The 15,718-nt window shown below is 44.9% G+C and overlaps 1 protein-coding gene across 2 annotated transcripts in view; it reads left to right on the top strand.

Annotated features, from left to right (window-relative positions):
• DIS3L2 (DIS3 like 3'-5' exoribonuclease 2) overlaps positions 1 to 15,718 on the top strand; it is a 191,717-nt gene that overhangs the window by 114,862 nt on the left and 61,137 nt on the right. For both annotated transcript variants that reach the window (XM_086754853.1, XM_086754854.1), the window contains exons 12-14: positions 474 to 586; positions 7,833 to 7,940; positions 13,575 to 13,808. In XM_086754853.1, the coding sequence (XP_086610979.1) occupies positions 474 to 586; positions 7,833 to 7,940; positions 13,575 to 13,808 (455 nt within the window). The remainder of the gene's footprint in view (positions 1 to 473; positions 587 to 7,832; positions 7,941 to 13,574; positions 13,809 to 15,718) is intronic.

Below are 15,718 nucleotides of genomic sequence, written 5' to 3' on the forward strand. Positions count from 1 at the left end.
AAACAAGTGCAGCTATGAGAACCCAGACGCATGTGTGACCTGCTGCTCCATATCTGGGAGACAGTGTCCTACATTGCCTATGTGGTTGTAAGGTGGGGTCCCATATTTCTTGCTTAGTGTTGTCTGACAGCAAAGGGATGAGGACTGGGCTCACTGTTACAGGGTCCTAGTTGGAACGACTTATCCACGTGGTTTTTAAGGGTTTTCACACATCCACTGCTGTGTTGGAGGATTCACTCCTATGTGTATTCACTCATGTGTTGTAGCCACAGTGGCTGTGAATTCAGTAGTGCCCTGAGAGACCAGTTTTCATCTCAGATGGAACAGGTGGAAAGAACTATAATTTCTGTAAGATCTAGGCATAAGGCAAGAAGGTTATGGTAGCACTGGGAGAGGGGGAAGAGGGGTCAGAGTTAAATATGTCAGCAGTTCATTTCTACCTGCAGCCTACTGACTTCCTTGTGCAATTTCAGGGAACTTCGAAGTAGGTGTTCACATCGCAGATGTAAGCTACTTTGTACTGGAAGAAACAGCACTGGATAAAGTAGCGAGCGAAAGAGCAACTAGTGTGTATCTAGTGCAAAAGGTAAGGACAACTTTTCTTTTTTTCATCTGACAACTACATCTTCTATTTACCGTAAACTCATTTTAAAGGTTCATTTTCAGATGCCCACAATCAAAATCTGGCTGTTATTGCCAGCAAAGCTACAAAAATTAGTAAACTGATGTAAACACAAGAGCTGACATAGCTGCTGACTACCTTGGAGCTTACGGAAAGAGCATGAGGTGAAGCAGCGGTTTGTGACCCTGTGTCTGCGGGCAGAGACCCGGGTGTGCCAGGGCTTGCCAGCTCAGGAGCTGCTCTGTGTGAACGGGACTCAGCTGATCTGGAGCTGGTTCAGGGCCTGGAGCTGCATAGCGACATTTGCACTGTGCTAGCCTGAGATAAGTCTGGTAGACCCAACTTGGCTCATCTGCTTTGCTGTTGGGAGCTTGAAATTTGCAGGTGTGGTGGTGGTGGTGGAGAGTTTTGCTTTGTCTTCAGTGCAGCAGTACTAGCTGATCCTTCCCAGAAGCGGACGCACAACAGAGTAGGGTGTAAAACACCCTAAGCAGTGTCACATCTTCAGGTACATCAGTATTTCAGACTTTTCTTTTATCAGGTATCCAAAATACTGGAGAAGTTATGTCTTTTCATCATGCAGCAAAAAGATATTTGAAATTGTACAAATTGGAGTGTAACAGAATCAAACGTTAAAGTCAAGTTTAAAGTTGACTTCTGTACTTTACAAATAAACAGGTTCAAGTTTAACATGGTTGGAAAGGAAACATCCAAGTTTTGTCTGTTCCTGTCTCATTTTCAGTTCAGTGTGCAGGAACTTTTCCTACCTCATCAGATACCGCCAGCACTGGGCGGGAGGGAAGCTGGGAAGCTTGGCTGTTAGCATCCTGTGTCAGCTTGAGGCATCAGCTGCACGAAGAGGAGCGTTGAGGCAGTCTCATAGGAGCAGGTTATTTTGCCTCTCCCCACACTCCCATTCAGTCAGGCTGAAGTCTTTGTCTCCACAGCCCTTTCCTGGATGACAGGGCATCTTTTGTATAATAAATAAATGCATCCTACTTGCTACTTAGGATTAGGAGTGATTCTTCCCCTCCCTTCCTGGATGTTCTCAAGGTTGCTATCTGGGGAGGTTCTTGTAATTATACTTGTTCCTGTGGCTCGTTCCAGATGATAAAATGATTTATTTTACACTATTGAAATCTAATTAGTGGTTTGATGTCAAGCTGTTAACCTGTAGTAGCTGTTCCTTAACTTTCCTTGGGTAGAAATAGCAAGGCATAGCTTCAGGGAGTCTCAGTGAGTCCGGTGGATTTTAGGTGTCTGTGGGTATGGGTTGCGTGGAGTAACCACGATAGCAATGCAGAAGTGCCCAAGCTGGGTCGGTGGTAGCGAGCCCAACAGCACAGAGGTGCTGCAGTGTGGGACCGAGGAATGGCCGTGCTGGAAGACACCAGTTACCAGTGACTTACTGTTCTCCAGGAGTGGGAAGCAATGCGTATCTCGTGGAAACAGCAGTTGTGGCATCAAAGCCTTCCCAATCCTACAGTTTCTCCAGTGATAAGCCCTTGGATTCTGTGGTGCTCTGCTTCCCCCTCTGATGGATGACTCAACGGCCATAGCTCGCTATGGGAGATGTGGGCTGGCTCAGGGAGAATGTCACTGCAGGGCAGCAAAGCTGTAGTCCAGGAGGATGTTGTGGCATTATTTCCAAGTCAAAATACTGTGGTTTGAAGGTATGTGATTTTTTTTTCAAAGGAGAAGGAAGATTTTATATAGAAAGGAAACATTTTGCATAAAAATCTAGTTGAACTCAAAAGCTAATCGAATTTTCTTTCAAAGCGCTTTTTCCCCCCAGCACTACCAGTCAGTCATGTGCGACGCCAGCGTAAGTTGTCTATTGCCCGTAGTCTTCAATTGCTCTTCAACTGTCTTTGCCCAGCAGTCAGGTTTAGTGTTTTACCCACACTTCTGCCCTGCAGAAAATACATTTTAAGAGTGCAAAGTAGGTTAGATTATGAAATGGTCAATATTTTAATTGCAAGAGATGAAAAGGCAAGAGGGGATGGGCAAAGGAAAGCAGCCAGGCTGTCTGAAACAAGATGGTAGCATGACTCTTGTAGAAAATATGTTTTCCTTTGATGGAACTGTTTCCTAAGACAGCTATGACTCTGCTAGCGGTTAGCACCATGCTAATCCTCACAAGAAGTTAAATAAAGCCACATATTTAATTTTCCTGAACCATGTATCCAGAAGGGGAGTTATTGTGTAATTGCTAGCAGTCTATTTAATAAAAGTAAAAAGTTTTTGAAATAAGAGTGTATCAGGTTTTAAGAAGCAAGAAAACCTAAACAATTTCCTCTTTTTTGGCACATCTTATAGTGTTATTTTAGGTGTGAAGCAGCTCGAGTGAGAGGTCAGCCATAAATCCTTATAATATTTTATTGGTCCTATTTTATACTGGAGATCAAAGATCGGAACTGTAAGCCTATCTTCACATTGAGTCCAGGGACTTCGAGACATTCACTTTTGACACCAGGAGGTTGTCAGGGTGTTGATATTTTGATAATCTCAGGCTGAGTAACAAAGAGTTGCTCGAAATCTGAATTCATGGAAGTGTTGATACAAGTCTTGAGCAGAAAACTTGGCTCATAAACAAATTGCCTATTTCCTTTGAGTGTCTTTCAGTGTGTAAGCAAGAGGCTTGCTGAGCCCACCCCATTGTTGGACTTTGGCGTCCTCCTCCCAGCTCTGGGGAGAGCAGCTGATGGAAACTCTCGATTAATACAATCCCTCCCCATGAGGCCAGCGGTGGGAGAAGGGGTCACCATGGGAGTCAGCGTTGGTCGTAACCAACTGAACCAAGCCTGAGCAGGCAGGCAAAGCTGGGCACCAGCTGTTGTTTGAAGGGAGCAAAACTGTGTGACTTTCTGAAAATAAGGAATTTTTCTTAACCAGAGTTTGCTCCCTTTTCCCTTTGACCGATCCATTTTCCCTGTCCGTTCCCTGAAAAGCTGCGACAGCGAGTCCATTGACGAGAGCCGCCCTGGCTAACCCGCTCTGAACCTGGCCAGTGAGTCGGTCCTGGCTGCAGCAGATGGTTCTGATTTTAAAGGGAATGAGGAGTTTTATCATCCCAGTATGCATGTGCTCCCTCACACTGCCCAGCTCCTTAGGAATGAGTCCGAGGCTGGAAACTCGCATTTGATTCCTGGAAGCACTTTATTAGCCGAAGAGGCAAAACAAACCAAGCCAAGGGCTCTTGCAGGCAGGAGGTTAGATCTTCCCGTGTCCAAAGCGAATCCACCACGCAGAGGAGCCAGCCGCTAGGCAGTGTGGCCAGCCATAGTTACAGATGCATGTGTTTTATAAACCCAGGACGACGATGTGTAGGAGACCCCTCAGCCCCAGCAGTTCCTTCTGTTACTCCCGTTTTCCTTTGCTGCCCACCGCTTCGTTGTGCCGATACACATGGCTGCCTGAGGGGAAAGCCGATAGCGTGGCGGGGGGAGGCTGTCAGGCAGTGCTGGATTGAGCTGAGTCTCGAGCCGCATACGATGGCGCTGGAGATTTCACATCTAGGACTTGGAAACAGGGAGAGAAATCCTCTGTCTGTGATTTGATTTGAAATGCAGACCCAGAGCTGTGAGCATTGCGGATATCAGCCTTTCACTCAAAGAAGTGCCCTTTCCAGTATCTCTTGGGTCCTGCTGGGCTTGAGGAGAGAGATGATGTCTTTTATTAGTCTGACTGATAGAGGGGGAGGAAAACCAGAGAAGCTCTCACCACCGAGGCCTTTCTTCAGCCCTAGTTTCTATGATACGTTCATTAGAAGAATTTTTCTGGGGGCCATAGGTCCTTTTTTTCATTGTGAAAGTTTTTCCCCCTAGGCCTGCTAGGTCTCTCGAACCACATTTCTAGATTGAACTACTTTTATACTCCCCCCTGTTCCAGCTTTATGATCCCTGTATAAGCCCAGGTGATTTTATTTCCACCTGCAGTAAAATCAAGCTGAATAATGTGATTTCCAACACAGGCACATCTTTAGCAATTTGCTAAGGAAACTGCTTCACACTGGAGGTGATATCCCACGGCAGCGTTTCAGCGAGCTGGATTTCTGCATGCCGTGGCGCTCGGCAGGGCAGCTGGCAGATGCCGCTGTCTCTTGGCAGACAGTCACGGGAAGGGCAAAGCATTTAAAAGATGCCGGGCAACCTCTGGATTATTTGAGCTGATGCTATGCAACATGGATATTTTGCAAATCTGGGCATTAAAAACGTACTTAGGGAAATCTCCTCTCATCCTGCGTCTCCCTCAGAAAGAGATGGAGATAATCCTGTTGTGAAAGTTCCTTCTGGGCAGCCCCTGCGATAACTCCTGAAACATCTCGCTCTCCAAGTGTGACATAATTTTGACATCTTTGTCTGTTAAATGCTGGCCTTGCAACTACTAAGAATCCTTTCAGCCTGTGACCGTGTCATGTTAAGGAAAAAGGACATGTGCATTTATAACTTCAACTTCTGTGCTTTGTAACAGTTGGTTTATTCTCTGTGTAGAGTGTGAAGGGGAATCGTGGTGTTAAAGCAGAGGGAGGCAGTTAGCCAGGACTGTCGTGGTGTTGAAAACAGGTTTCTTCTTTTAATTCAGTAAGGTAGATAAAAATGAAACACCTTCTATGCAAGGTCACATTGTCTTACGTTACATATGCATTTGCTGAGCCCAGGGAAAGGTTGTTTGAATTCTTGCTCTCCTGTGAGACTTCCTTTATGGCTTGGGTTAAGTTGCTTTGCCTAAGTTTCTCTCCCATAAAAGAATGGCAATGTGGGTTGATGCTTCCCTGTTTAACAGTGGGTTTGTTGCAGCTAATTGCTTGGTGAGTGTTTAGTGCCGTAATTATGATCTGAGTTAAAGCTCTGCTTGTGTTTCACATCATTGAAAGCCCTTCCATAGAATTATAGCCTCTTGAATTGGATATTAATCCTGCTCAAGTACACTTAAAACAAGCATCTTATTGTTTTGTTCTGGCTATTCATTGTGGATAGGATTTCATGTTTCATGTAGGCATTTTTCTAGCAGACTGTTATTGCTTCAGGAGCTGTGAAGGGAAAGAGGATGGGCTAAGGCACAGAAATATTCAATAAGTGCAGACCATTATCAGATAATCAATCAGAGAGCGGGGGGAGAGAGGGGAGAGCTAGTCACTGCAGCTTTTAATTAGGGTGGAAAAGGGCATGGGAGCTTTTATTAAATTACTAGCACTTTGTTCACTGTGACCTGAACTTCAGGGTCTCACAGTGGTCATGAGTGATGTTGGGCAGGCGGGGATTTCCGATAGTCTATAAACCTCTTTCCTCTCCTTTCTGGTATGGGTTGGCAGCGCTCATGCTAAATTTATAACCTTGTGGTGTGGGTCCTTCCAGGCAGCATGGCAGAGCTCACGTACGGGATCTGTGAGTTATGAACGTACCAGTATTGTTAGTGTACTGTTCACAACTGGAATAACAGAGTTTAGGGCCTTTGTGTTGCGGGAAACAGCTTATCATAATCTGTGCCCTTGTGCCCTTCCAGCTGAACCAGTGCTGCTGATTCATGTTGCGAGTGACTCCTTGACAGTCACAGACTGTACAGTTAACCTTTTGGCATTAATATGCACTGCAATTAGGATGGATTTATAGCCGTCATCTGGTGCCAAACCACAAATGTGATTAAATATTTTAAGAGTCTTTCCTTCAAAGCAAAAGGTAAATACGAAGTGTGTGCACTTGAGGGGAAAATGGACACCTGAGACTTTTTTCTTACTGGTTTGAAGAACAGTTATCCCCTGGCATCCAGGTAGAAAAAGTTACCCCTGAAATCACCAAATTAGTGTCACAGTTTGAAGGAGCTGGGGTTTGCATGCCAGTCAGCTTCCTGCTAGTCCCATATTTACAGGGTGGCACACAGAGCATTCAAAACAAAAACTAATTGAAATTGCTAAAATATTTTATGGTAACCAAGTAGAGCACTTTGCTCTGTGTTTTTCTGGAATGCACCAGCCCACATTGCCACTCAGAATAAACAAGAGGAATAATGTGGTGGTTCTTTGAGGGCAGTTACTACTTCTTCACTAAGGTAAATAATGAGAAGGGAAATAAGAATGTAAAACTCTAATAATTAGGTTTGCTTCGTTAAACAGCTGCTAAATGTTATCTTTACTGCAGACTTCACCCGGCAAATAACTCAGGGATGGTAGAAACACTAGAAGGTGCTCAGGTTTGCTTTAGTGTGAATATGCTCCAAATCTTTCACTTTGTTGCTGTGGTCAGGTGAGTAGTTTGTGGTTTGGTAATTCCGTGTTCAGTAGAAGAAATATTGATTAGTTGTAAGGAATTAGGACACAGGTTAAAAAATCCCTGCCAGAAATTTCTGTTGGCTGACATTTTGTTCAAACAGAGTTGAGTATAGTAAAATAATAATTGTTTTCCCTCTGTTTGCAAAATCCATGTTCGATAGTCATAAAACAGGTACTTTTGTTTTTCTCACCAACATCTACACCTTCTTACCTGTGCTACAAAGCATGGCTCAGTCTTCATTAAAGCCATGCGCCGCTTCTGTGATGCTTGGGAGAAGTTTCGTGTATGCTTTGCAGGGAGCAGACTTGCGTTACTTGCCTGGTTATGCAGTCCTCAGTGGCAAGGCAGGAAACACAGTTCCCAGATCCAAGCTCTTCGGCTCCTGCCTGCCAGACCATGTTTCTTCAACATCGTTTCCTGAGGTGCTGAGTCTTCCTCATTTTTCCCAGTGTCAAAATGGCAGTGGGAAAGAAGTGGCAAATAGAGCAAACTTTGTGACCTTGAAAGCTGCAGAGTGAGGTGTTTGCATAATTGAGGATGCAGGGTGCTCCAGGGTGCTTACCCCGTACCTCAGAGGGGAGCACTGGGAATGATTCCCAGGTGGGATACTGACAGCTCCCTCTGGTCTCTTTGAGGGACAGGGATGATGTGAGTGTTGGTGGCCTCAGTAGGGTCTGACTTCCTCTCATTTCAGAGGATTTGGGTTACTTATTCTGTGCTGACACGCTGTTCACCATCTGATGTAGCTCTGGCATGGGTGATGCGTCCAGGAGCTATGACATAGCCACTCCTGCCACATAGAATGTGATCCTGAAGGTTTAACGCATTTTCTCCTTTTATGCATTGTGGAGCTTATCTCTCACCACTTGGTCAGGGAAGCTTCACTGCAGACACGTCTCTACTAAAAGCCTGTATCTCACCAAGGCTCTCTTCTCTTCCAGGTGATCCCGATGCTTCCCAAGCTGCTCTGTGAGGAGTTATGCAGTCTCAATCCCATGCGAGATAGACTGACATTCTCTGTGATGTGGAAGGTGACTCCAGAAGGCAAGGTACCTCAAGCAGCAAGCACTCATCCTGCTAATCAGTCCTCTATTAGTGGCCAGCCCCTGCTTTTGCAAACAGAGTGGTAAAAATGCCATCCCTTAACACCCAGGTGGATAGCAAAGCATTTGTCGGTGAACAATACTGGAGGATGTAGGACTGTCCCTGTATCTTGTTTTACCGATGAGATATCATGGAACTTCCAACTGGAATAATCTCACAACATGATGATGGGGAAGGGAAGAATAGTTGTATGAATCTCAGGAACGGAGGATTTCCTGCTCCTTGCCAGGTCACTCATCCATTTAATGTCTTACCGCCATCAGCAATTCTAGTCTAATGCTTTGGGTGGGACAAGATGATCCCCCCAACTCCAACTCTGCCTTGTACTCACAGGCAGTTGTGCAATGCATTGGATGAGGGCAGTATCCCTCTGTGGCTTCTCTGGTAAGCAGACTATTTCATTCTTCTTCAGAGCTGCAAATTACATCGATCCAAATAAAGCACGATAGCTCTTCAGCAAGGGCACAGCTCCTGCACATCCGCTGCATGTGTCATTTCCAGGGAGCAGTTGTGGAGGCTGTCCTATCAGTGCAGCGAATTGCCTTCACCTGCCTGCCAGCTCTCCCTGGGTCTTCATTTCTCTCTCTGTTCCCCTCCCACACTCTTACTGACCCTAACAATCTTCTCTTTGGTGATCACAGGGTCCACTCACTAATAAAGGAGGACTAAAGGCTGCCACGACCAGAGGACTCTCTGATCTATGCAAAGTACACTTTTTGTACTCTGAATTATTTTTTTTAACCAGTGTTGTGCTCATGCACGCCTCTCTCTGTGGAAAGTATTTCTTGTGCCAATTTGGTAATTTTGCACAAAGATTAACTTTACTTCCTTATTATTGTCCGTGCTGCTCTAAAGGATACTGAATCTTGTTTTGTGCTTTAGCAAAATGTAGCTGCAGTCCTGTATCTGTATTTTCCCAGCAAGTGCCTGCTCTGGCAATGGGGTGGGGATTTTGTTCACTGTGAAAGTGTCCCATTTCCTATAGCGACAGCATGATTACTCATGAGGCCTTCTAACAGTAGCTACTTGGTGGGCCTTTTATTGACTCTGAGTGGTCTTTGAACAGCTAATAGTGAAGTCTTAATTAAAATAAGCTTTTAATTAAATCTTATCTCTTGTCCCCTGCAATATATACATTCTTTGCTTTCCAAACAGCGTTCAGACCAGCCCTGTCTGGCCAGTGAGAAAATAGAGGAGCTGCAGCATCTGCCTTCTGCCTGCTCAGGGAGCTGGGCCCTGGAGGAGCAGTGGTCTGGGCCATGACCACTCTGCCCCTTGGAAAGCAGACTGCCTACGGCCATCTCGGCAAACTGGTTTCTCCTAGGAGGCCTTTCAGGACTGTAGTCTTAATCAAGGTCACCTGATTTGAATATCAGGTGAAGGCTGGAGAAGAATTTACTCCTTCCAAGACAAAAAAAAAGTGGTTGTAGGGCTTTTGCCCAGCAGGGCATTCTTCCAAGAGCTTATCTCTGAGTTGGGACAGAATGTGTCTCCTGTATTTCTAGGTGTTACTATAGCCTAATCTCAGTGTAAACAGCATCATATGCTCTCCAGGCTCTGCTGGGTGAAAGGGAGGTGAGTCAAAGACCCCAGCGCGGCCTTTGAACCTCAGCCGGTGGTGGAGAGCCGTGAGAGCAATGATATTGAGGATAGGATATTCCTCAGTGAAGGGATGCATGGGGCTGAAGAGCACTTTGTTGCACTGCATGGTCGCAGCAGTATTGTGACCTTGAGCTTGCACAGCAGACCCCGAGAGCACTGCTAGAGGCAAGAGCTGCTCTGAGCTCCCACTGTTGCTGTTCCAAAGCAAATAAGTCTAGAGCTAATGCATCTCCCAAGGAAAAGCCACGCGGATTCCTCAGTTGAATGTGACTATTGATAAGTTGTTGGGGTTTTTAGTTCTTGTTTCTTTTAGAAAAATAATACCAGGCTCAGCCCTTTCTGGAAGACAGGCACCTTCTTGTTTCTGTAGCTTTTGGGCTCTGGAGTTATCTTCTAGTTTTCCATGAGTGTAACAAAATGTTGCCTGAGCAGTGCTACACACAGCTCCATGGACTCCAGTGGGGTAGTGTGGCTTGATGTATCTGAGATGACTTTCCAAGGGCAGAGGCGTTAACCGTATTGTTGCATCTGTGCTTTCTTCAGAAGCAGAGCTGGGCGTTTATAGGAACAACGTAGCACGTTCTAGTTCGGATGCAGTCAACAGAAAGATATTTGAAAACAGACGATGCAACTCTCCTTTTTAAGTTATTGCCTGTTGGTGTTTGAAGCGTGGCCCTGCTGGTTCCTCCACCGGTGAGGAAGACAAATTACTTCAATGTGGAACAACCTATACAAACAATGTGTCTTCCCGCCTCAAAACTTGTCATCAGCCAGAACGTGCTGTGGACGCTGCCTTGTGTGGAGAAAGTGCTCAGCCATGTCACACCCTCAAAGAGACACGTACCAGCAGGGACTGTGCTAATGGGAGGGTTTCAGCTGAGCCACGCTGACAGGCATCACATCATGTGCTGAGGACTACAGCTTTTTCTCAAAAGCTTTAACATAACCCTAGACATATCTCGGATACTAGTACTCTGCCTGGGGACTGGGTGCACTAGGTTTGCTGTGATGGGGGAGACCCTGTCGACCTGTCTTGTGGGCTACTTGTTGCAATCTACCAGTCCCAGCTCACAACCCCCAAGTGCTGCTCCTCTGCATTGCTTTGCCCATCCATCAGCCACTGCTACTTGGGCCAGCCAGCCTTGAGTGGCTTTCCTTGCAGAAGCAGAACTTGCCCGTTCCTCTGGTGGGGTTTCCAAACCAGGGACACAAGGCTGTAGTTACCCTAAGTCTACTTGGATGGCTGCTGAAGGCAGAGACAGAGGGCATTTTCAGGAAATACTTGGATGGTAGGTGGAGTTAAGTTAGCCTGCCACAGCAAGGCTAAGTCTGACAGCTCTGCTCGCTAAACACAGGGATTACTGGACTATATGGAGCAAGAGACATCCAAAACTCCATTCCTTGCCTGTGTGACATGTATTTAATGCATCCAGGCAACCTTAATGAGAAGATGTTTGTTGAGTACATTAATAAGAGATCTGTTGGGGTTGTTACTGTACAGTTTACACCTGTTAGATCCATTGCAGGAATGGAAATTGAGTGCTCTTGGTTGCTTTTGAGAGACCAAGAACAGAAAAAGAAATTGAGGAAACAGAGAAATAAAAGAAGTTTCATATCTGCTAGTAATGTGCTGCTTGTCCTGATGCTTTGCTCTGAATGTAGCCTGCCTGAGATTTGATGTTCTGGTTATATTCTAAGGGCCTAATATGCTGCATCTCTTGTCTTACAAGGAAGTGAGTGGAGCTCTGAAATGTTTGACCTCTTCTAAGCAAGCAGAAAAATGAGTTTTTGTTGAAAGCTTCAAGTTCAGACAGCAAAGTGGAAATCTGGTCCATTGCCTCCTGCAAGGGACAGAGGAGCTCTTGGAAGCCAGTGGCAGAAAGCACCATGTAGCCTCAGAGGTGGCATTCAGTGCTAACCCAAAGTCTGGGGAAAGTGCTTGTCTTCATAATTACCCTTCTGGTTTGTGCCCAGGCCTTAACTCTCTTCAACACGGATGTACGTGATGGAATTGACTCACTTACTTTATAAAGCAAAGTAAGAGTGCTTTCCAAACACGAGCTGTTTAGTGTGGCATAATATAGCAGCAAGGGCCAGAATTGGTAATGACCTCTGTTGCAGAAATTAATAGCTAGAGATGGAGTGTCTAGCAGGGAAATAGAATTAATGTCTGAAAACATTTGAACAGCAAGTTGAAAGAGCTGCCTATTACAACTGGAGGGTCTGTAGAAGTGTTTGACTCAAATGAAGGCTGCTCAGCCTTGCTCCCAGATCATCTCAACAAGGAACATCACCTTTTTGGTGCCTGAGTACCATCCATGTCCTGCTGAAGTCTGAAGGATCTCTATTGCCAGCCAGCTAATAGTCTTCAACTTGCTGGAAGTGTAAAAGAGCAGTGCAGCCTTTTCCACACTGGAGATTGCTTGCTCAATATCAAGAGGTTTTTTTGGGTCCAACAGTTTTTATTAGATGTCACTGACCCACCACATATGGATCCTCCATCACCACAAGAAGGTGAAACACATTTAAGGGGATGCAGCAGAGCACAGAGCAGGTGCTGCCAGCACTGTCACAGCATCTCTCGGTCCAGCTTTGTGACTTTGTCTTCCTTTCTTTCTCCTTGGCATAGAGAAAGGGGCACACAGAATAACCATGAGCCGAGGCTCAGAGCACTTTACATTGCAAGACATCACTTGCTGCATCTCCACTATTAGGATACTTTTGAATTAGAAATGAGCTTAAATGCCCTGTGACTTTCAGAGCTCTGAGCTGCAGAGTTATTCTGCACATATGTTCTGTGCGGCACAGGGGAGGGAAACAGCAAAGATATCTTGAGGATCAATCCTTTCCTGTTAAGAAGAAGGTTTGCCTTTCTGAAGCGATGTCCTTGATGAGTCTGTCTTAGAAAGAGCTTGCTCTTCTCCCCAGACACCGCCACTTCTAGGATTTACCTTGTCCTGTTGTGCTGACAAAGGGGTAAGGTGGCACTTGTAGCTAAGGCAGAATTACGACTCTCTGAGCACTTGTGCCTTTAATAGTTTATCACAGACTGCATCCCCCTCCAGAGCCCTCATGCCAATGCTCTTGACTTTTCTGAAGAGCCTTCTGCCCTTTGTCCCGTCCTTTCTCACGGACTTGAGCTTTTGGACTCTTACATATGTCACCCCAAAATAGACTTTTTTCCTTTCTGCTTTAAGAAATAATTCTGAATTGCTACCTCTACGTTGGTATTTTATTATGGAGTTTAAAATGGGAGGTGCTTCTGGTTTAATTGTTTTAAAATAAAAGAATTTTATAGATGAATTAGAGATCATTTTCCTCTAGATTCCAAAATAATTCAGATACTTAGAAAGATTCCTGCCTTGAGTTTGAACTTAGGACTATAGGCCTGATCAGACACACATGGGGTCAGTGACTGGTCATCTTCCTTCAGACCCACCAAAGTCCTTCTCAGGCACTTTCACAAGTGCTAGTCAGACATTGAGGTTCTTGCAATACTCCTAAAACCGGAGTATTTTAGGGCCAGCCCCTCAGTCCCTGCTGGCCACAGTTTAATTGAAGTGATGGAATGCAATCTGCTGTGTTTTAGAGACAAGATCCTTTTTTGCATGTGCATGTGGCCTGTTGCCACCCCTGCACCTAGTAACCTTTGAGTCAGCTGGATTATTTCAACTCCCAGGTGGGCTGTAGCTCTCATGAGTTCTATGAAAGAGGGAAATCACATAGAAGAGAAAGGTCTGAGCAGTTCTTATGTAATAGGAAGACTTTATTATGCATATACACATTACTAGACACTAGAGAATCTATATGGGCAAAAGACCACCTGGTGGCCTCAGTATGAGAAAATCTTCACTTGAAGATCGCAGTCAGTGATGAGGTGTGTGTTGTCATTTCTTTCAGTATTTCTACAACTTCCTGAGCTTTTGTGCACCACAAGAATAGGTCCTCAAATCTATCTACGCTTTCCAATTTTGCAGATCCTTGATGAATGGTTTGGGCGGACAGTCATCTGCTCCTGCGTGAAGCTAAGCTATGACCATGCGCAGAGTATGATTGAGAGGCCTGAGAAGGTGTTCTCACCTGAAGAATTTCCCCCTGTCTCCCCTCAACACTCAATATCTGAGATCCAGCAAGCTGTGTTAAATCTGCATCGAATTGCCCAGCACCTCCGCAAACAGCGCTTCGTCGACGGTGCTCTGCGCTTGGACCAGGTGAGTAAGAGTCCAGCCCCTGTAAGGAGCTCCCACTCCACTGTAGCAATTTCGTGTTGTACTCTCTAAGGATTTCCTGAGCAGTCTAAAAACTCAAAGGGGAAAGTCAAGGCTGGAACAGAAAGGCAGATTTGTGTGCCAATGTCTTCTTACAAGCAGTGTCAAATTATGTACCAAAAGCACTAAGTAAAGTAGGATCAAAAGAAAAAAGTTCCTGTTTTTTAAGGAGTGGTCCATCTTCCAACATTTTTCAAAATCCTGAAACCCTAGTGGACTGGGTAACTCACTCATACAGTGAAACAAATCACAACGTTGTCATTCATTATCAAGCAGCTCAGATATCCTTCGTGCACATTTCACTGTGAAAGGCTCATCCTCTACATTTACTTCTGTGCTTGCAATACTCACATTTTCCACAGCTTTCGTAGCAGTTCTCTGGGCAGAGAAAATGACTAAATGTTATCTAAGCTAATATTTATGTGTTGGGTGTGTTTCAGAAAAAGAAATGCTGGTGAGGAGGTTTTCTGTCTGGGACGATTTAAATGATCTTGTATCACTTCTGGTATGTCATTTCTACTTAACAAGTAGATCCAGATATTTTAGATTACCACAGCAAAAATACTTTTGCATTTGAAGTTCAGCTGCTCTGAGGTGGCTTCTAACAGGTTTTGTGGATAGGAGGTTCCAGTAATTTGTAGAACTCGGTGGCCTTCCTGAGCAGGAGACAAAATAATCTCTTGATATAAGGAAGCTCTATTGTTTCATTTTGCAAAATGAGCATGAGTCAACGTAAGGATATTGCTGAGAAAGAAGCTAGTGTACTGAGATGTGTAAACAGAACTATTGTGTGTAAGGGGTATATTGTATCCCTTCTATTTTACTCAGTGTTGTAGTGTTGTTTCCAGTTGCAGGAAAGTCTAATTTTAGAGAAATCATTGCAGAGCAATAAGAGCAATGAGTGTCTGTAATCTGTGACCTTCCCTGACAGAGCATGTGGCTTAGTCTGACGAAGCTTCTGTGAGAAGGCAATGTGCTGTTCCCCATGTCAAAGGGGGGCAGGATGAGACATCTGTATCTTGAATTTCAGTAGAGGAGATTTGAGTTACACTTTAGAATAAACTTTGTGGTGTAGGAACTGTGGTGTCTGAGGCTGTCTTGCCTACATATGTTGTAGGAGGACTTAGAGGATTCATTAGGCACACTTAAGTGAGCCTGAAGCAAGGGCATTTCCTCAAGATCTCTCCTTGCTCAAAGGAAATAATAATTCTTAAAATAATATTGGAATAATTTTTTGAAATCAGACTCTCTCTTTGAAGTCCTACAGCGTTTGGTTAAACCTCTTTTGGAGCAAAGGCTTCCATCTGAGGTTTACTGGACAATGGCTCATAAGCTGGACATTTGTTCCCAAGCACACTCTGAACGCTAGAGAAACAAAGAAACCCAGTCTTTGCACTTGATGAGCTAAGTGGGAAGCCTTGGAGATGTCTGCATTGGAACAACAGTCCACGGGTGACTGGGAGCTGCAGCCCAAACAGGTCACCAGCTGCATTACAGAAGTCACACTTACAGTGTAGTGCTGGGTCTGTATGTGCTGAGTACCTGTTATCAAACTAACCACAGAGAAAGTACATTTTAAAACAGTTGTGACATTTGCAATGGGAGGATTTGGCCAGGGAAGCATCCTGTTCCAGTGATACCATGTAGATTAGTGGTGTTTTGGTTTGCTCTGTGCTTTTACAGAGGAGCTGTTAAAGAGAATGTATTGGAGCATCATTTGTGAGATCGGGGTTAAAAGCCGCTGCTAAGGGCACCAGAGAGGGCTGATTCCTACTCAGCCTGGTTCCTAACCAATGTGATAAACTGAATGATATCTCCCACGTGGCGCTTTGTGCTGCACAGAATCTCTCTCT

The sequence above is a fragment of the Chlamydotis macqueenii genome, chromosome 9 (assembly GCF_036417535.1).
Source record: "Chlamydotis macqueenii isolate bChlMac1 chromosome 9, bChlMac1.mat, whole genome shotgun sequence".
Lineage (NCBI taxonomy): Eukaryota > Metazoa > Chordata > Aves > Otidiformes > Otididae > Chlamydotis > Chlamydotis macqueenii.